This window comes from Schistocerca americana, chromosome 5 (genome assembly GCF_021461395.2).
Source record: "Schistocerca americana isolate TAMUIC-IGC-003095 chromosome 5, iqSchAmer2.1, whole genome shotgun sequence".
NCBI lineage: Eukaryota > Metazoa > Arthropoda > Insecta > Orthoptera > Acrididae > Schistocerca > Schistocerca americana.
Genome location: NC_060123.1, coordinates 176,451,278 through 176,473,830, shown reverse-complemented (window position 1 = coordinate 176,473,830; position 22,553 = coordinate 176,451,278). Strand labels below are relative to the sequence as shown.

The 22,553-nt window shown below is 42.4% G+C and overlaps 1 protein-coding gene across 2 annotated transcripts in view; it reads left to right on the top strand.

The window, feature by feature from the left end:
• Positions 1 to 22,553, top strand: part of LOC124616049 (N-alpha-acetyltransferase 35, NatC auxiliary subunit) — a 148,977-nt gene that overhangs the window by 84,613 nt on the left and 41,811 nt on the right. For both annotated transcript variants that reach the window (XM_047144282.1, XM_047144283.1), the window contains 2 exons: positions 9,501 to 9,699; positions 10,189 to 10,370. In XM_047144282.1, coding sequence (XP_047000238.1) covers positions 9,501 to 9,699; positions 10,189 to 10,370 — 381 coding nt within the window. The remainder of the gene's footprint in view (positions 1 to 9,500; positions 9,700 to 10,188; positions 10,371 to 22,553) is intronic.

Here is a 22,553-nt window from a genome sequence, read left to right as displayed (position 1 = left end):
TCTTTCTATCTGCAATTAACTCTACACAGTGAAGAGAAAATGCTTAACTTCTTCTGCCATACCAGTGAACAGCATGCTAACATTATTTATTTGCTGTTTTCATTTAGTGTGTTATCAATTGCTGCATTTGAATTGGCATGAATATAGCACATAATATTTTAAAATAATTTCAAATGTGTTAGTATAACTAAGCATTATGGCCTTTTGAGAGGAAAAAATCTACATAAAATGTGTACATAAAAAAGAAAATATTTTTTTAAAAAAAAAGAAAAAGTCGACATACTCTTTTTGGCCATCTGGTGCACAGATAAATGTTCATTTGGAATCCAGAAGGCACATCTCCTGGTTTGTTACACTATCCTGCCTTGCTGGATAACAAATTTTGTAATTTATAAGTCTGAACTACATTGCTGTACAACAGTACACCATGTGGCACTACACTGCACCACATTCCACTATTGTACTAGGTATCAGAACCAAGCTAGATTTCCCATTTGCCCAGATAGTTAGCCCTGGAGCACTGAGGTTCAACTCTGGATTCAAAGGGACTCTGCTGCTTTGCGATCCAAGTCTCAGTAAATCCTTTCTGGTCCTCCCTGAGGCTCATCTCCTCAGTGCTTCTGGAATGTTGCTACAGTGGATGTTCAGCCATTATGCGTCTTATTGTCAAGATGTATGGCCTCTTCTTGTCTAATGGCACATTCCTAGACAATGGGTCCGGCGTACTGATTGCCCCACATTCAAAAGTGTCCGCGGTGTGTCGTCGTATTTTCAGTAAGTAGTAGGGATATGGACCATATCCCAACAGGTTACGTATAACTCTTTTGGTTGGAAGAAAGTATGACACTCTTTATCTTTCTTTTATGTTAGGAAGGAACAGGTGGGTTCTCCTCCCTGCTTCGGCGCTGTCCCATGTTTCTTGCCATTCTCTTGCCCTTTTCCATCCAAAATTGTGCACATCTCTTTCTTATTGCTAGGTCTAGAGATAGCAAGCGTAGTATCATCAGCATTACCTCAGTTGGTATTGTTCTGTATGCGGCTGTCAGGTGTACGAGTACACTTCTGTGCACTCAGTGTATAACCTGTACTGTCCTTACCTTGCTGGCCCTATGAGCCCAAAATGCTCGACGTGAAGCCCACAGTAACATTTAAGATTGCATTGTGGTATGTTCTTATTGTACTTACTGGCAGCTGAAAACTTTAGGCAGTGGTTGCTATTTGGTTCAGGATTTTAATGCCTTTCCAGCTGATGATTTCTACACGTGCATGAATGTTTTGCTTTTCATCAATGTGTATATCCCCCCTGCGGGTCCGGGGTATGAATAGGCCTGAGGTATGCCTGCCTGTCGTAAGAGGCGACTAAAAGGAGTCCCTCTCCCTCAAGAGGGTAGTTTTCGCCTGTGTCTAGAGACGGACGGCTCAACGACTTACATTTGTGGTCATTTTGGTTTTTCGCTTATTCTGGTTTCTTCCTTCCTTAGTTTCCTTTCTTTGTCCTTCTCCCTCTCTCACTGTCTTCCTTACTTTTTACATTGCCTTCTTCTCCTTGCCTTCTTCTCCACCCTATGGGCTCCACCTCATCGTTTGAGACAGTCTGTCCTTTCTCTCCCACTCTCCCTTTTTTTCCTTTTTTTCCTATTCTTCATTCCTCCCTGTGCATGCCTGAAGGCCGACCCACGTGTTCGCACGCGTAGCCGGTGACGGGGTAATGCGTAATTCCCCGCCCTGGGAGACAAGTAGGGGCCGTGCGTACCCCCTGGTAAAGGCCAGGCCCGGGGAGTGGTGATTGCCCGAGCTGACACCTTCCGACCATGCCGATTGGTCCCTCCGTCCGTTTCTCGGGAGGTATGACCTGAGGTGTAAACATTCACCCAAGGCGGGAGCGCCCTCTGAGAGGGACCCCACACGGAAGGAGCGCACCATCGGAGACACTGGAAATCATGGGGGATTCATCCGCAATGGATTTCTCTTCTTCTCTCTCGCTTCTGCCCAAAAACGGAAACTTGACCAGGCACCAGTGACAAAAGTACTACCACCTGCCCCAAAGTTCCTTATAGTTTCTAGATCTGAGGACGGAAAGGATTTTTCATCTGTCAACCCTTCCATTATTCAGAAGGGCATAGATGCCATAGCTGGACCTGTCAAGTCTTGTACCAGGATGCGTAACGCTACCTTGTTGTTGGAAACTGAGTGTGCCTTTCAGGCACAAAAACCCCTTTGGGCCACACTCCTGTACACGTTCCCTGTCCGGGTGGAGGCTCACCGCACTTTGAATTCGTTGCGTGGTGTGGTATCTACTAGATCACTCGACAGATTGACTGACGAGGAGATTCAGTCTTTCCTCGCTGAGCAGGGCGTGGCGGCTGTCCATAGGGTCATGAAAAAGGTCGACAATGACCTTGTACCAACCCGGACACTTTTCTTGACCTTTGATAGTGTTCAGCTGTCGTCGCGCATCAAAGCGGGCTATGAGGTTATTTCTGTTCGCCCCTATGTCCCGACACCTACGCGCTGCTACCAGTGTCAGCATTTTAACCACACCCGCCAGTCTTGTTCTAATGCGGCTAAATGTGTTACTTGTGGCAGGGACGCCCAGGAGGGTGACTGTCCACCTCCGTCTCCTCGTTGCGTGAACTGTCAGGGTGACCATCCAGTGTCCTCTCGCGACTGTCCCGTCTACAAGGATGAACGCTGTATACAGGAAATTTGGGTCAAAGAGAAAGTGTCCACCTCGGCTGCTCACAAGCTTTTTGCTAGTAGGAAGCCCAGGCTGCTCCCAGCGGGGAAATACAGTACTGTCCTCACCTCTCCTCGGCCTACCAGGGAGGTATCAACGCAGACATGCGATCTGACCTTTAGCGCTACGGTTGTCCATTCGGCCAGTGCTAAGATCGCCCGGTCAAAGTCTCCTCTCCCTCCCGTCACCCCTAAGACACAAGTACTTTCATCAGCTTCTGCCAAGACCAAGACCCAGAAGTCAGATGCACGGGCCTTCAAGAAGGAACCGTCCTGTGAAGACTTCTTACGTACCCCTAACTCCCAGCCATCGACCAGTACTTCAACTAAATGACCTTCCAGGAAGGCTCATAGGAAGAAAAGTGCTCCTTCTCCGCCACGGTGCGTTTCTTCTCCTGCGCCACCCAGCGGTTGCCGCCCCAGGCCATCATCCGTTTCGCCTGGCTGCACCGCTGGTAGCCGAACCTCTGGCCATTCACCGGCGGAGGAAGTTCCCCCCCCCCCCCCCCCCGACCATCTTAACATGGTGGCCGACGAACCTATTGAAAAAATGGACAATGACTCTCTGCCTATTGATGGCAGCAGCAGTGCTTGCTCGAAGCCAGGCTCTCAGCAGCCTTTAAGGTGACTCCTCCTTGCTTCTCCTTTTTCTTCTCACAATGGCACTTCTTCATTGGTATATTCGCAGCATTCGCTCCAACCGAGATGACTTAAAGTTGCTGTTACGCTTGCACTCTCCAGGAATCGAAGCTACACCTATGCGATCGTACTGACTTGGCACACTATACCTCTGTGCGTTTTGACGTACCCCCTGTGGCAGGTATTCTGGCTCATGGAGGGGTTATGTTGCTGGTCCGGAATGATATCTACTACGATCCCATCACATTGCACACCGATCTGCAGGCAGTTGCCTAATTACTCTCCCCGCTTTTACATTTTCCATTTGTACTGTTTACACTCCATCATCGTCTGCCATTACTAGGGCAGACATGATGCAAATTATTGCTCAGCTACATGCACAATTTTTGTTGACTGGAGACTTCGATGCCCACCATCCCCTTTGGGGCTCTCCAGCATCCTGCCCGAGAGGTTCCCTGTTAGCAGACCTTTTCAACCACCTCAATCTTGTCTGCCTCAATACTGGCGCCCCTACTTTTCTTTCAGACATAACTCACAGCTATTCCCATTTAGACCCCTCTATATGTACTACCCAACTTGCATGTCTGTTTGAGTGGTACGCTTTTTCTGATACATATTCGAGTGACCACTTCCCTTGTGTTATCCATCTCCTGCATCATACCCCATCTCCATGCTCAACTAGTTGGAACATCTCCAAAGCAGACTGGGGGCTCTTCTCTTCCAGGGCGACATTTCAGGATCAAAACTTTGCAAGCCGCAATAGTCAGGTCGCACACCTCACGGAAGTCACTCTCACTGCTGTTGAATATTCCATCCCTCATACTACTTCTTCTCCACGTCACGTACCGGTCGCCTGGTGGACCGCAGCATGTAGAGACGCTATGCATGCTCGTCGACGTGCTTTACGCACCTTTAAACGCCACCCTATGATGGCGAATTGTATTAGTTATAAACGATTACCTGCGCAGTGTCGTCATGTTATTAAAGAAAGCAGGAAAGCCAGCTGGGCTGCTTTCACAAGCTCCTTCAACAGTTTTACTCCTCCTTCTGTTGTCTGGGGTAGCCTGCGCCGGCTATCTGACACTAAGGTCCACTCACCAGCTTCTGGCTTGACGGTCGCGAATGATGTCCTTGTGGCCCCTGAGGATGTCTCCAATGCCTTCAGCCGATTTTTCGCAGAGGTTTCGAGCTCCGCTCATTACCACCCTGCCTTCCTCTCATGTAAACAGGCAGAGGCGGCAAGGCCACCTAACCTCCGCTCCTCGAATCATGAAAGTTATAATGCCTCATTCACCATGCGGGAACTATAAAGTGCACTTGCCCGGTCATGGTTCCCCGTTCCAAGGCCTGATTCTATTCATATTCAGATGCTGAAGAACCTTCTCCTGCGGGTAAAGGTTTTCTTCTTAGTACTTATAATCGCATCTGGATTGAGGGTCATGTTCCCACATGCTGGCACGAATCTATTGTTGTCCCAGTTCCTAAGCCGGGGAAGGACAAGCACTTGCCTTCCAGTTATTGACCCATTTCCCTTACCAGGTGTGTCTGTAAGGTAATGGAACTCTCGTTTGGTTTGGCTGCTCGAATCTCGAGGCCTACTTACCAGTGTACAATGTGGATTTCGTAGGCGCCACTCTGCTGTTGACCATCTGGTTACCTTGTCGATCTTCGTTACGAATAACTTCTTGTGGAAGTGCCACACAGTGGCTGTGTTCTTTGATTTGGAGAAGGCTTACCACACCTGTTGGAGGGCGGGCATTCTCTGCACCATGCATACATAGGACCATCGCGGTCGCCTCCCTCTTTTTATTCGTGCCTTTTTAATGGATCAACAGTTCAGGGTACGTGTGGGTTCTGCCCTGTCCGACGCCTTTCACCAGGAGAATGGGGTGCCACAGGGCTCAGTTTTGAGCGTCGCTCTCTTTGACATAGCGATCAATCCAATAATGGATTGCCTCCCAGCTGATGTATCAGGCTCCCTTTTCGTGGACGATTTTACCATCTACTGCAGCGCACAGCGTACATTTCCTGGAGGGCTATCTTTAGCGTTGTCTTGACCGTCTTCAGTCTTGGAGTGTCGCCAATGGCTTGCGTTTTTCTGCCGAGAAGACGGTATGTATTAACTTCTGGCGCTACAAAGAGTTTCTCCCACCGTCCTTTCATCTCGGTCCTGTTGCTCTCCCATTCGTGGAGACAACAAAATTTTTAGGTCTTACATTTGACAGAAAACTTAGCTGGTCTCCACATGTGTCATATTTGGCTGCCCGTTGTACCTGTTCCCTAAATGTCCTCTGTGTTCTCAGCGGTACGTCGTGGGGAGCGGATCGAACCGTCCTACTTTGCCTATATCGGTTGATCGTCCACTCAAAGCTGGATTATGGGAGCTTTGTATACTCCTCTGCACGGCCGTCCATCTTACGCCGCCTCAACTCTATACAATATCGGGGGTTATGTCTTGCGATCGGAGCATTCTATACTAGTCCCGTCGAGAGTTGTCATGCTGAAACCGGTGAATTGCCACTAACCTACCAGCTTGATATACTGCTCTGTTGGTATGCCTGTTGGCTATTATCAATGCCCGACCACCCGTCTTATCGTTCCTTTTTTGACGACTCTCTCGACCGTCAATACAGGTTGTATGTATCTGCCCTGCTACCCCCTGGAGTTTGCTTTCGTTGCCTCCTTCAGCTACTTGATTTTCCACTCCCTGCAACCTTTAGAGTGGGCGAGAGCCAAACGCCACCTTGGCTCCAGGCTCAGGTTCACGTTCACCTTGACCTCAGCTCGCTCCCAAAGGAGGTTACCCTAGCTTCAGTATACCGCTTGCGGTTTGTCGAACTTCGTTTGAAGTTCATTAATACGATCTTCATTTATACAGATGACTCTAAGACTAATGACGGTGTCGGGTGTTCTTTTATTGTTGGGGCACACAGTTTCAAATACCGGCTCCATGGCCATTGTTCGGTCTTCACAGCTGAGCTATTTGCCGTCTATCAGGCTGTTCTTTACATCCGCCGCCACCGACTTTCTTCTTATGTCATCTGCTCGTAAAGAAAAAAAATGAATAAGACATTTTTTATAAGAAACTTAATATACAGAGAAACTTCTTTAAGCCGACCCCTTGAATTTTTGTGAGAAAGTGGTCTTCTGGAGTGGTGGTCTTGTTAAAAGGTGATCAAGTTAAAATGTGATATTGAACATAATCATTTAAACACAATTAATGACAACAACTGCTAAAGTGATACTGAAGCATTCAATTTCTTTGTTCACTATAGAAATTTCCAGTTCAGTATTGGCATCATCACACAGGTGGCTGTGGATGTTTATTGAATGGATAGTGTCTTGAAAGGAGGATATAAGATGAACATCAACAAAAGCAAAACGAGGATAATGGAATGTAGTCGAATTAAGTCGGGTGATGCTGAGGGAATTAGATTAGGAAATGAGACACTTAAAGTAGTAAAGGAGTTTTGCTATTTAGGGAGTAAAATAACTGATGATGGTCGAAGTAGAGAGGATATAAAATGTAGACTGGCAATGGCAAGGAAAGCGTTTCTGAAGAAGAGAAATTTGTTAACATCGAGTATAGATTTAAGTGTCAGGAAGTCGTTTCTGAAAGTATTTGTATTGAGTGTAGCCATGTATGGAAGTGAAACATGGACGATAACTAGTTTGGACAAGAAGAGAATAGAAGCTTTCGAAATGTGGTGCTACAGAAGAATGCTGAAGATTAGATGGGTAGATCACATAACTAATGAGGAGGTATTGAATAGGATTGGGGAGAAGAGAAGTTTGTGGCAGAACTTGACTAGAAGAAGGGATCAGTTGGTAGGACATGTTTTGAGGCATCAAGGGATCACAAATTTAGCATTGGAGGGCAGCGTGGAGGGTAAAAATCGTAGAGGGAGACCAAGGGATGAATACACTAAGCAGATTCAGAAGGATGTAGGTTGCAGTAGATACTGGGAGATGAAGAAGCTTGCACAGGATAGAGTAGCATGGAGAGCTGCATCAAACCAGTCTCAGGACTGAAGACCACAACAACAACAAGTTAAAATGTGATATTGAACATAATCATTTAAACACAATTAATGACAACAACTGCTAAAGTGATACTGAAGCATTCAATTTCTTTGTTCACTATAGAAATATCCAGTTCAGTATTGGCATCATCACACAGGTGGCTGTGGATGTTTATTGATTCCTCGCCACCTCTTCCTCCTCCTCCTCCTCCTCCTCGTCCAGTGTCCACATTTTGTAAAGACTGAAAATCAGAATTAATGAAGCATTTTCTAATTATTTTGTTTTTCATTTCGTTTCACGCATTTTAATCCAGCTGATGCCATCACCTAGCGGTCACAGACTTAGCTATATCATAAAAGGATATGGCGTTGTCCATCTTTGCAATTAGGAAATGCGGAAGCTTCTTTTGGTAATTTAACTTAAAAGACCAGGTCACTCCCTGGTCAAGAGGCTGAACACATGACATTGTGTTGGCAGGAAACATTTGATAACTTTTCGCTCCAGTGACGTGCATTATGTACGAAAAATATGATCTTGTATTTCTGAATATTCAATTTAGAATTTAAATTATTCAGCCAAGAACAAAAAGTGTCACACGTCATCTGTGCATTTTTATTTGCATGCCAAGAGACACCAAGTATTAGCATGCCAAGAGACAACAAGCAAAGAAATGTCATTGTTTTGGAAGCACAGTGGACAATTTGCTGTATATATCAGTAGTGGTTCTTCTTTTCCACGACAGACGTTAGCACAAAGACTGATTGTTAATCTTTGTTTCACCATTTTGTGTCTTTACATTGATCATCCTTCACAGTTGGTGTTTTGTCTGAAATAGCTTTAGAAAATACGCCAGTTTCGCCTGTATTGTTAATGTCACTATCATAACAGCCACTTGTAACTGCACTAAGCCCTGAATTAGTCAGATAAAGCATCTTAATTGACTTCTGCACTTTCTCCACAGACTGCTCGGAAAACGATACTGTGTCGAACATGAAATTAGTCCAACCAGCCATTGCTTGCATTGAAATTAGGAATTCTGAGATAAGAAGCAAATTTAAGAGCTTTTTCTTGTAGCATCGGTCCACTAATAGGCAATCCTTTATGATGTGCTTTATTAAACCACTCTAAAACAGCATTATTAATGTCTTCAAATGGTTGCCACCATCTTTTCTTTGAATTTTTGTTGGAAGTTTCTTCCCATTCCTTAACACACTTGCTGGAGTTTGCAATTGTATTCTATATTTGGCTTTTTCCACAGTTAAACTCCCTTGCAAATTGATGCTGAGATTTTCCTTTTTCACTCTGTCTGTAATAACAGATATTCGCTGTTGTAGTGAAAGAACAACTACTTTTATTTTATTTGAAGTAGGCATGACCGTTCACTGCAGAGGAAAAATCTGAACTGTTTGCTATTAGAAGTAAAAATGGCAATGAAATTTTTGAGATTGTTGACAAGGAACGTTACAGTAATACATTAATCTAATTCCCTCTTCATTGATTATTGGTGGTCATCATAACGAGAGGACATTGTTAGTTAAAGACTGGTTGTTGGTCGCGTAAAGGGGTGGTCATCTTAAAGGGGATAAAGATACGTCGCTCTTATGGAAGTTTATTTCTGTTCCTTAAAAAACAGTCATTTAGAGACAGGGTTGGCTTTAAGGGGTGGGCTTCTTGAGAGGTTACACTGTACTATAATTTTGTACTGGACAATATTTTCACTAGAAGCTGTGGCTTTAGAGTTATTTGAGAATAACCTAACAAAGTGACCTTTAAACCCACCCTCCTCCCATCACTCACATGCCACTGGTCAGGATTTTTAGTATGTCATTCATGACACTCTCCCTTAGCATTGTGCAAAAATTTGCAACTACACAATTTTTTACTATAACTGACCTTTTTTGGTGTCTGATGACTGTGCTATTTCCTCACATTTCAAAGTATTTGCACTACCAATTGTAAGTATATTTGTAATTAATGTCACTCTTTTAATGTTGTGTTTTACTTAATAATATTGTTAGAATGCTTAAGAATAAGCAAAGTTTTAACAGATGAGTTTAATTATGGTGATAATATACATTTTCTTCTTCTTCTTCTTCTTTCAGCATGATGATCTTGTGGCATTGATGTCACGTATCAAACTAACAAGACTTTTATATCAGGCCTTATGCACACTCGGGCGGCGAGATCAACAACTAACTTCAGCGACTCTTGCTGATTGCCCCCGACTTCTTTCCAGCTGCCTGGAATTGTTGTCTACTGTTCATCGCACTGTTGGCCGTGGAGTGCAACCTGAAGTTGAATGTAAATACATCTTTGAAATGATGATTTGTCTTTTAACTCAAAGCACCTTGAAATTTTTGTGTATATCTGCATAGTTATACAGTTTTTGTGTGTGTGTGTGTGTGTGTGTGTGTGTGTGTGTGTGTGTGTGTGTGTGTGTTTTTTCTCAAGTGCAATCCTTCTGTTCACCTACAGGCATTGTGATATTACTTTTGATGGATCTTTTTCTGGAAACAAAAAATTACAACCTAATTATTCTAATTTCGAAAATTCAGTGTCACTCCACCTATGAGTTAAGTTTATAACTATTACTTTTAGAGGGATCGCTGTTGGTCTTCTGGTATCTGTTGGTATTTGCATGAAAAATATCTTCTGGCATTAGATAGATGGAAATAAATAGAGTTATTGTATTATTTAATTTTCTCTTATATACAAAAGTGATGCAAGCTGTCATTTTTCACCACAAGCTCTTGAAATAATTCACTGATTTTAATTTTAATTTCATTTCAGCCGATCATCCAACAATAATGGGATTTGATCCCCTTGTTAATCAACGTCTGCTGCCTCCAACTTTTCCACGCTATACAAAAATAAAATCTCGGATTGAAGCCTTTGAATATTTTGAGGAGCTATTAAACAGACTGAAAGTGGTTTGCAAAATTACTAACTACACATCTTTCCACTCTGCACTTGTAAGTTCACTGCCTGTTTATATATTTTCATTCATTTACAATGTTAGTATATTGTAGGTGTTTCTTTTTCTAGACAGGTACTTTAATAAAAAGACATCTTTGTTGTTATTTGAGAGATATGGTTGACTAATTAAAAGTGTGATATGATGACAGTTCATAAATTAAGGTAATAGTAACTTTTATAGTTTCCATGTTCTATTTGGATCCTTAAAATACCTGTGAGGAATACGGCAGAGTAACCATGTTATGGATGATACACATAGTGAGTCATAACCTCACATTATTTGTTGATCGCTCACTGTTGTATGCCCTTGTAGAGGTGCATGTAGTGTAATCATATTTTTTCATCCTTAAAACCTCCTGTTAAAGGCATTATGTAGAATATCTGCAGCTTTTCTCTTAACAATATTGCTAGCAGGCTTAGTCTGTTACAGTGTGTACACACCCCTTCATTAGTACCTATGCTCCCATATGACACACTCACGCTGGATGTCAAGGCAAATTTTAAATCCTTAGAAGCTGCTTGGATGGGAGTGTGCCTTCTGTACTAGATGCACTTTATATGAAAGCAATGCCCTTTTTACAAAATATTGTTATAATGGACAAAATTTGGATTCATCATGTGACAACAAAGATGCAGCAATCCTCAGTGGTATAGAAAAACACTACATCTCCAACATTTAAGAAATTAAAAATGGCTTCACACACCAAAATGATGTGGCGTTGATACCTGTGTTACTTGATTTTCACACTTGGGAAGTGATATTAAATGCAAGAACTTGTGAGGACAAACTCATAGAATAACAGATGACAGTTCATGGAAGTGAACCACTTTTCTCTTAACTAGTGGGTGACATTAATCCCTCTCATACTGTACTGATAGTGCAAATATAACAGTTGGCAGTCAATAGAAATGTAGAAAATGTATTTTCTGCAGCAGGGTTTGTAACCCCTATAGAAGATTACAGTGAATCACTTTTACATTTCCCTCTATATTTACACATTGCAAACTACTGGGTAGTAGAAGATACATGATGTACCAGAGTCATTTTCCCTTTTACCATTCCATTTGCAGTCAGTGCACAGGAAAAAAGATTGTTGCTGCTACTCTGTATATTCCACTATTTTGCTCACACACATTAAACGAAGTGTGTGTAGAAAATGTGTTTATTGATATGTCTTCGAATGCAGGCTATCTGGAGTTTGAGAGTAAGTCTGTCCACAGTACACAACCCCCTTTGTAAAATGTTTCCCACTGGAGTTCATTGAACGTTTCTGTGATGTTCTTGTGTAAACGAGCCTATGATGAAGCATCCTTTTTTCTAATCTCCTTTAGCTCTTCTGTTAATCCAGCGTAAACAATACTGTATTTTGCATCAGGAGGAAGTTGCTGCCTTACACAGGGAATCTCAAGGTTGTCAGCAGAAATCATAAAACGAATACCATGGTGAAATTTCTTCATGGCAGCAAACTCACTTCTGTCCAAGCCAGCAACAGTTTGGTGCACTAGATGCAAGACTAACAACAACAACAACAACAACAGCAGACAAAGTGAGTCAGCCACTATCTGCCTACAGTGGTAAGTCTGATAAGCCAGATTGCTCATGCTTCCTAAGTGTGGAAATGCACTATGTGGCCTTCAAAGCACAGACCTTCTGTGCTGAGTGCTAGCACTGTGGTTCAGTCTTGCTGAGAGCCATTCTGCCACCACTGACATAACACAGGATGCAATAAAGTAATGTCACATCATGACACCCATACCATACTCAGTGTAAGCAGTGTGACCATGAAATCCCCCTCTCGCCTTCCATAGAACAAACCAATATGAATATCTGAAAGAACAGACCATTTGCTGCTTATCATCCTCATGTACATAATAGTTACACCAACGTATGTGCAGGGAAAATCTGGAAGACAAGAAATCATTGCCACTCCTCATCTCCACCTGTTTGAGGGTGCAGAAGAGCATGGTGATTCCTGCACTGAAAATGGATGTCACACTTGTCAGAAACTCAACACACCTTTTTGTGAATGTAATACAAATTAGATTAGAACAAGTTATCAGAAAGTACGGACAGTTTGCCATAGACTGCAGCTCTACGAATATATACCATGAGCATTGCACCTCATTAGATTACTACGTATGACTTGGCATCAAGACATATTGGTATCGTGCACCAGGTTGCTCTCCAGAGTGTGTAAATGGTCTACAGCCCACAGAAGAAAAGGAATGCACTGCTTTGTGGATTTGGCATTGTACGAATCTTGCTCATGCTAGACTGATAGGAATGTCCTTGTCATAGACAATTTGGAACAAGGCATGTCGATGTAGATTATTATGATGCTTGTTAAAAAACCTGAGTGGAACCCCATGTGGTTGGTGCCAAGTTTGCTAACAGCTGCAGTTTAGCCAATGACTGCTGCACATAGTGTAGCAGTCTAGCCACTGAGCTGCAGTTCCTGGTGTAAGGGGATAAACTATAGCAGAACTGGGAATGGAAGATGGATTCCATAGTTGTAATCTGGCCATAGCCACAGCCAGCCAGCACTGGTCATTGAACTGCATGATCAGCAGACGCAACCGCTTCTGTGTCACTGGACCTCCACTTGCCAATGTGTGGCCCAACTTTCAGGAAGTTACTACAGCCAGACCTACTGCCGGTTATGACACCCATTCCAATAGTCACACTTGTTCCAGATTGTTTGGTGTGACATACAAATACAGCCACTACATCAAAGTCAGCACGGAGCAGCAGCATTTAAACTGGCCCAAACCCCCCATGAACCATGGACCTTGCCGTTGGTGGGGAGGCTTGCGTGTCTCAACAATACATATAGCCGTACCGTAGGTGCAACCACAATGGAGGGGTATCTGTTGAGAGGCCAGAGAAACATGTGGTCCCTGAAGAGGGGCAGCAGCCTTTTCAGTAATTGCAGGGGCAACAGTCTGGATGATTGACTGATCTGGCCTTGTAACACTAACCAAAATGGCCTTGCTGTTCTGGTACTGCAAACGGCTGAAAGCAAGGGGAAACTACAGCCATAATTTTTCCCGAGGGCATGCAGCTTTACTGTATGATTAAATGATGATGGCGTCCTTGTGGGTAAAATATTCCGGAGGTAAAATAGTTCCCATTCGGATCTCCGGGCGGGGATTACTCAAGAGGACGTCATTATCAGGAGAAAGAAAACTGGCGTCCAACGGATCGGAGTGTGGAATGTCAGATCCCTTAATCGGGCAGGTAGGTTAGAAAATTTAAAAAGGGAAATGGATAGGTTAAAGTTAGATATAGTGGAAATTAGTGAAGTTCGGTGGCAGGAGGAACAAGACTTTTGGTCAGGTGAATACAGGGTTATAAATACAAAATCAAATAGGGGTAATGCAGGAGTAGGTTTAATAATGAATAAAAAGTAGGAGTACGGGTAAGCTACTACAAACAGCATAGTTAACGCATTATTGTGGCCAAGATAGACACAAAGCCCACGCCTACTACAGTAGTACAAATTTATATGCCAACTAGCTCTGCAGATGACGAAGAAATTGATGACATGTATTAGGAGATAAAAGAAATTATTCAGGTAGTGAAGGGAGACGAAAATTTAATAGTCATGGGTGGCTGGAATTCGAGAGTAGGAAAAGGGAGATAAGGAAACGTAGTAGGTGAATATGGATTGGGGCTAAGAAATGAAAGAGGAAGCCGCCTGGTAGAATTTTGCACAGAGCATAACTTAATCATAGCTAACACTTGGTTCAAGAATCATGAAAGAAGGTTGTATACATGGAAGAACCCTGGAGATACTAAAAGGCATCAGATAGATTATATAATGGTAAGACAGAGATTTAGGAACCAGGTTTTAAATTGTAAGACATTTTCAGGGGCATATGTGGACTCTGACCACAACCTATTGGTTATGAACTGTAGATTAAAACTGAAGAAACTGCAAAAAGGTGGGAATTTAAGGAGATGGACCTGGATAAACTGAAAGAACCAGAAGTTGTAGAGAGTTTCAGAGAGAGCATTAGGGAATGATTGACAAGAACGGGGGAACGAAATACAGTAGAAGAAGAATGGGTAGCTCTGAGGAATGAAATAGTGAAGGAAGCAGGTGATCAAGTAGGTAGAAAGACGAGGGCTACTAGATACCCTTGGGTAACAGAATAGATACTGAATTTAATTGATGAAAGGAGAAAATACAAAAATACATTAAGTGAAGCAGGCAAAACGGAATACAAACGTCTCAAAAATGAGATCGACAGGAAGTGCAAAATGGCTAAGCAGGGATGGCTAGAGGAAAAATGTAAGGATGTAGAGGCTTATCTCACTAGGGGTAAGATAGATACTGCCTACAGGAAAATTAAAGAGACCTTTGGAGAAAGGAGAATCACTTGCATGAATATCAAGAGTTTTGATGGAAACCCAGTTCTAAGCAAAGAAGGGAAAGCAGAAAGGTGGAAGGAGTATATAGAGGGTCTATACAAGGGTGATTTATTTGAGGACAATATTATGGAAACGGAAGAGGATGTAGATGAAGATGAAATGGGAGATACAATACTGCGTGAAGAGTTTGACAGAGCACTGAAAGATCTGAGTCGAAACAAGGCCCCCGGAGTAGACAACATTCCATTAGAACTACTGACAGCCTTGGGAGAGCCAGTCCTGACAAAACTCTACCATTTGGTGAGCAAGATGTATGAGACAGGCGAAATACCCTCAGACTTCAAGAAGAATACAATAATTCCAACCCCAAAGAAAGCAGGTGTTGACAGATGTGAAAATTACCGATCTATCAGTTTAATAAGTCACACCTGCAAAATACTAATGCGAATTATTTAGAGACGAATGGAAAAACTGATAGAAGCCAACCTCGGGGAAGATCAGTTTGGATTCCGTAGAAATGTTGGAACACGTGAGGCAATACTGACCCTACGGCTTATCTTAGAAGAAAGAGTAAGCAAAGGCAAACCTACGTTTCTAGCACTTGTAGACTTCGGGAAAGCTTTGGACAATGTTGATTGGAATACTCTCTTTCAAATCCTGAAGGTGTCAGGGGTAAAATACAGGGAGCGAAAAGCTATTTACAATTTGTACAGAAAGCAGATGGCTGTTATAAGAGTCGAGGGGTATGAAAGTGAAGCAGTGGTTGGGAAGGGAGTGAGATAGGGTTGTAGCCTATCCCCGATGTTATTCAATCTGTATATTGAGCAAGCAATAAAGGAAACAAAAGAAAAGTTCGGAGTAGGTATTAAAATCCATGGAGAAGAAATAAAAACTTTGAGGTTAGCCGATGACATTGTAATTCTGTCAGAGACAGCAAAGGACTTGGAAGAGCAGCTGAACGGAATGGTCAGTGTCTTGAAAGGAGGGTATAAGATGAACATCAACAAAAGCAAAACGATGATAATCGAATGTAGTCAAATTAAATTGGGTGACGCTGAGGGAATTAGATTAGGAAATGAGACACTTAAAGTAGTAAAGGATTTTTGCTATTTGGGGAGCAAAATAACTGATGATGGTCGAAGTAGAGAGGATATAATGGCAAGGAAAGCGTTTCTGGAGAAGAGAAATTTGTTAACATCGAGTATAGATTTAAATGTCAGGAAGTCATTTCTGAAAGTATTTGTATGGAGTGTAGCCATGTATGGAAGTGAAACGTGGACGATAAATAGTTTAGACAAGAAGAGAATAGAAGCTTTCGAAATGTGGTGCTACAGAAGACTGCTGAAGATTAGATGGGTAGATCACGTAACTGATGAGGTGGTATTGAATAAAATTGGGGAGAAGAGGAGCTTGTGGCACAACTTGACTAGAAGAAGGGATCGGTTGGTAGGACATGTTCTGAGACATCGAGGGATCACCAATTTAGTATTGGAGGGCAGTGTGGAGGGTAAAAATCGTAGAGGGAGACCAAGAGATGAATACATTAAGCCGATTCAGAAGGATGTAGGCTGCAGTAGGTACTGGTAGATGAAGAAGTTTGCACAGGATAGAGTAGCATGGAGAGCTGCATCAAACCAGCCTCAGGACTGAAGACAACAAGAACAACAACAACAACAACAACAACAACAAACCAGCTCGTCATCATTTGACCAGCTGGGCAACAAAATTGAGCTCATTCCATGTCAGCTGCAACCTTGGAATCTTTGCCATAACTATGTTGCCACCAAGCCATCACTGGGCCATGAACGAGGGACCAGTTGTTGACTGCCCAGGCCCTGGCAGCTAACACTCCACCACTGTCTCAACAAGCAGTCCACCACTGCTCTCTAGCCATCAGTTCAGAGTTAGACTCTGGACAGTACGACGACCTGTCGCAACACCTGTCACTGCTGCCGGCCCCCATGTGCTGCAGAGGGCCAAGTGCGGTGTTTGACCTCCTCTGTCATCTCCACTCTGGTATACTGACTACACCAGGTCAGTGTGCTTCCTTCCCAGAAACATGTGTTAACCACATCTGAATGACTGTCCAAGCTGAATAAATTGATAAAGAACTGTTTATGTTCATCTGCAGCTTCCCCACAGTGTTGCACTTGTCTCCCAAGCCTTCTATGAACCATTGGACATTGGTCCAAGGAAGACCCAGGCATGCCATGACAAGAAACAACTGTCTGTTTCACTCCTGTATCTCTGCAACTACTTCTGATCTGCTACATTTTGCCACCCATCGTGGAGCTGCTTTCTTCTGTCCCTTTACATTTTGGGTGACAGAAGTGACACTGATGATCGATGGCAACAAAGGAGATCTGCAGCATTCTGATACAGAAGACTGAAAGAGTGATTCAGCTGGGACAGTAACATGTGCGAGTAGCAGCACAGAATTTTAATTTTCACTCATGGGATCCATGTATTCTGGTATCTTTGTATCCTTGTTCAGTATGTCAGGAGTAGGCTCAGTTGTAGTGCTTGGGAAAGATCTGATAATGAACCCATATTGCCAGTAACCTGTATGCAACATAATTTACAAGGCCATTCAGCCTTGTCATCAAGTTAAATGATGTGTTTTGTTGAGTTTGCCTTCAAAAAGTTCATTCCACAGACCAGTGATGGCTTAGATGTGGTAAATCATGGGTGCCAAGAGGATGAAGGAATAGGCCAAAATAGCAATAAGTTTTACCTGTAAATAGGAATTTTATAAAGTAGAATTAATATTGTAAGCAGTAAAGTTTAGGTAAAAGGTTAGAGGAGCTTTGAGGCTAGATTTAGATTACTTGGAATACGTGATCCATTGGTACTTAGTGGGTTTAGTTTTGTAGGAAACATTAGCAGTTGGAATAATTAGTAAAGTGTGTAGTATGAAGTTAGTGAATGTAATTTAGTTTGCAGACATAGATAGATATAAGCTAGATGTAGCAAGTGGTAGTTCGGCACTGACTAAGTAGAGCAAGGTCTGAGAGTCGCAACGGAATCGGCTGGTTCAAATTTTCTGTCTGTGCATTGTGCGACACTGACCCAAAGCAGCAATACACTTAGGTGTACCACACAGATATCAGATTTTATCATTAGACATCACATCATCAATTAAACTGCTCTAGGTCTGCCTGTAGACAGTGCACATAACAGCAGTAAATCCACCAATGATGCTTGTAGGAATTCACTACAACAGGAGAATGTGATGGGAAAGTTTTATGAAGTTTTTCAAAGGTATATTATGGGCATGAGGGTAAACTAGGAAATAGTCTCTGGGGAGTGAAAGGTAGCAATGCATAGCTGGAAAGTGCCTGTGAACCAGGTTGTAAGACAATGATATTGAGCAGCTCATGCAGTGTAATACACTGGTCTCAGAATGAAGGGAATCTATGACTTTAGATACTGAGGTTCATTATGAAGTATCATGAGGAATATGATGGTGAAGTATTATTGTGTATTGTGAGAACAAAGTTCGGGCATTGTGTTCATTATAGCATTTTGCCTGGTGAGTGTGACTGAGTACACGTAGATAGTAACACTGCCAGTGACTCCGTTCTATTGTAAATAGCTTTAATTACTGGTTAGGTCATAATGATGAGGCGACAGGGTAGTATGCTTAAAGATCAATGTAAACGAGTTATACAGATCAAGGAATGCGTGGTCTTCGTATGTCAACATTGGAAAGTGTTAGAAAATGTTTGTGAAAATGTGGGACTAATGTGGAATGTGATATAAGAGAATTTTCCTGGGTTTTTCTTGTTAGTAATTAGACGTATCAGTGTATGTAATAAGAGAACATGGGAAATGGGAAAATGCGTATGTAAATATTAAGTGGGAAGACTAGCTGATAGGGTGCCTTCTTGAAGCACATTCCTTTCCCATGACTTGAAATCATGTAACTGTTAGCGGGACAAAAGTGAGTTGAAGTGAAGAGTGTGTAAATGAAAATATAGAGACTCTATGGTGAACCATGTACTAGTGTGGCCAAAAAAAGAAGTGTAAATAATGTGAAGGACTAAATGTGAGTGCAGTTGAGGCACAGGCCTCCAGCTGAATACAGACAAAACAATGTACTTTATCTTATCCCGCTATCCATCAAATAATAATGTACTGCAAATTAATAACACAGCTTTCACAAAGACAAATGAATTTAATTACCTTGGTACAATAGTAACCTCTGACAACTCCATAAAAATTGAAATAGAATCACGAATTCAGAAGGCTAACAAATGCTACTATAGTCTCTTGACAGTTTTCAAAAGCAAGTTAATTTCTAGGAACACCAAACTACAAGTATACAAATCATTGATTATACCAGTACTCACCTATGGATCTGAAACCTGGACTCTCACAAAAAAAGAGGAAAACAGATTAAGAGTATTTGAACGAAAAATTTTGAGAAAAATATTTGGACCCATAAAAGATAGGATCAGTGATGAATGGAGATTGCTAAATAACAATGAAATTTACAAATTATATAAAGACTCCGATATAGTGGCCAAAATTAAAGCCAAAAGACTGAAATGGATAGGGCATGTCATCAGAGCACCACCAAACAGGACCATCAAGAAAGTGACTGAAGAGATTCCCACCGGAAGACGACCTCTTGGACGCCCACGCATGAGATACTTGGACAATATTCAAGACGATCTCAGAAAACTAGGACATGACAGACAGTGGCAAATTACTTGTAAAGACAGAGCAAAGTGGTTCAACATTGTCCATTCTGCAGCAAAAAGCAGTTGTAAATGTAAAGTGTAAATACTTGTAAATTAATAACTGCCTGTAATGGAGCAAGATTTTTTCCTTAGGAAGGAGGAGTTGTAAGGGAATAAACTGTAGTAGAACATGAAGCAGAAGATAGAACACAGAGCTATAATCAGGCCACAGTCACAGTCAACTGTGTGATAAGTGGAAGCAACCACCTCTATGTCAACAGAGCACCACTTGGCAACACTCAGGCTGGCGTTCAGGAAGTTATGACAGCCAGACATACTGCTACATATGACAGCCATCCCGAGTGTTGCCCATGTTCCAGGTCAATTGGTGTGACACATAAATGCAGCCACTACCACGAATTCAGCAGGGACCAGCAGCATCTAAACTCACCCAAATCAGCTCATCATTGTTTGATCAGCTGGACAATGAAACTGCACCCAGTGTGTGTCAGCAGCAGCCTTGGAGTCTTTGGTGTAACTATGCTGCTGCTGCTGCTGCTACCACTACCGCTACCGCCACCACAGCCATCACCAGGCTCTGAGTGTGGGTCCACTGCCTGACTGCCCATGCTCTAACAGCCAACGCTTGAGCATCGTCTCAATGAGCAGTCTGCTATCACTCTCTAGCTGTTGGTTAAGAGCCAGACTCTGGGTAGCTCCACACCTGTTCACTTCACCAGCCACCTCGCTCCACAGAGGGTCACTAGCAGTGCTCGGTTTTCTTTGTCCACTCAGCCCCAGCATACCGCCTATGCCAGGTCAACCCACTGCCTTCCTTGGCAGCATGTGTCGACCACACACTGCACTGCCCCACCCGCTGCTACAAGAAGAAACAGCATGATAGAATGCTGTGCCAAACTACAGACAGGCACTTCTGAATGACTGTCCAAGCTGAACAAATTTATAAAGAACTGTTTGTTCACCACATGTTTGTATGCATCTTCTCCTCAACTTCTCACCTATCTCCCAAGCCACCTTGAAACCCACAACACCGAAAGAAGACTTGAGCACATAATGAGAAGAAAGAAGTGTTTAAATTTTACTCCTATTTTTGTGCAGCTACTTCTGACCTGCTACATTTTGGCACCCAATGTGGGGCGTCTTACTTCTGTCCCGTTACACTAGGAAACACTGACACTAAAATTTATGGGTCACACAGGGTCTCTAAAGGCAGCAGAAGCCACACATCTGCATTTTCTCCCCCCCCCCCCCCCCCCCCCCCCCCCAAAAAAAAAAAAAAAAAAAAAAATTTGGAACTTCTCAATGCCCCCACTTTTGTGGAGACCACTACAAGGTGGCCTCTTGTCACTTGTGTGTTTAGTATTTTTATCAGGATATCACAGGGTGCAGGACTTACCCTCAGTATGTCAAAGAATTAGGTAGACATAAAACATTGTCTGAAACCATATTAAGTGACTTCTCTGAAAAGTATTTTGAACAATTAGTTCAGGAACCCACTCAAATTGGAAGTGATTGCAAAAACATACAGAATCTCATTGCAACAAATAATCCTAAGCAAACGGGGCATTACGACAGATTACAGGGATTAGTGAGACAAAACCGTTCTAATGAGACTGAATACTGTATCACCCAAACCCATCAAAAGTAAATGCAAAATAACATCTGTTTAAAAAAAAATCGGATAAAAATATGGTTGAAGCCTTCGTGAGAGACAGCCCCATTCTTCCCTAAATGTGTAAGTGTAGAACAGTTGCGCCTTAATTCAGAGAAATAGTATCAACAGCAATGGAGGGATTTATACCAAATAGATTAATAAGAGACAGGACTGACCTCCAGTGGTATGCAAAACAGGTTAGAACATTGTTGCAGAAGCAACGAAAAAAGCATGCCAAATTTAAAAGAATGCAAAATCTCCAAGATTAGCAAAGTATTAGATAAGCTCGAAAAGCAGCAAAAACTTCAATGTGGAATGTTCTTGATTGTTCCCATAATGAAACCATCTCTTGAAATCTGCCAGAAAATTCAAAGGGATTCTAGTCATATGTGAAGTACTCCACTGGCAAGATACAGTCAATATCCTCCCTGTGCAGCAGCATTGATAATCTTACCAATGACAGTGCCACTAAAGCAGAGGTACAAAACACAGTTTTCCAGAACTTGAATCAAGATCTACTACCAACGCGAGTTACTCAGAGGTAGATATTTTCCGTGGAGCAAAACATCTTAAATCACTTAATAGAATCAAGTCCTCCAGTCCAGATTGTATACCAGTCAGATTCCTTTCAGAGTATGCTGATAAAATAGCTCTGTACTTATCATACACAACTGCTTGCTCGATGAAAGGTTCATATCTAAAGACTGGAAAGGTGCACAGGTCACACCAATACTTGCGAGAGGCAGTAGTAGTAGTAGTAGTAGTAGTAGTAGTAGTAGTCTGATGAATTACAGACCCATATCACTGACATTGATTTGCAGTAGGATTTTGGAACATATACTGTGTTTGAACATTAAGAATTAATTTGAGAAAATTGATCTGTTGATGCATAGTCAGCATGGATTCAGAAATGTTGTTCTTGTGAGACAACTAGCTCTCTATTCTCCTCAAGTACTGAATGCTGTCGTTGTCGTCTTCAGTCCAGACACTGGTTTGATACAGCTCTCCATGCTACTCTATCCTGTGCAAGCTTCATCAACTCCCAGTACCTACTGCAACCTACATCCTTCTGAATGTGCTTAGTGTATTCATCTCTTGGTCTTTCTGTACGATTTTTACCCTCCATGCTACCCACCAATACTAAATTGGTGATCCCTTGATGCCTCAGAACATGTGCTACCAACCGATCCCTTCTTCTCGTCAAGTTGTGACACAAATTTCTCTTCTCCCCAATTCTATTCAGTACCTCCTCATTAGTCATGCGATCTACCCATCTAATCTTCAACATTCTTCTGTAGCACCACATTTCGAAAGCTTCTATTCTCTTCTTGTCTAAACTATTTATCATCCATGTTTCACTTCCATACATGGCTACACTCCATACAAATACTTTCAGAAATGACTTTCTAACACTTAAATCAATACTCGATGTTAACAAATTTTT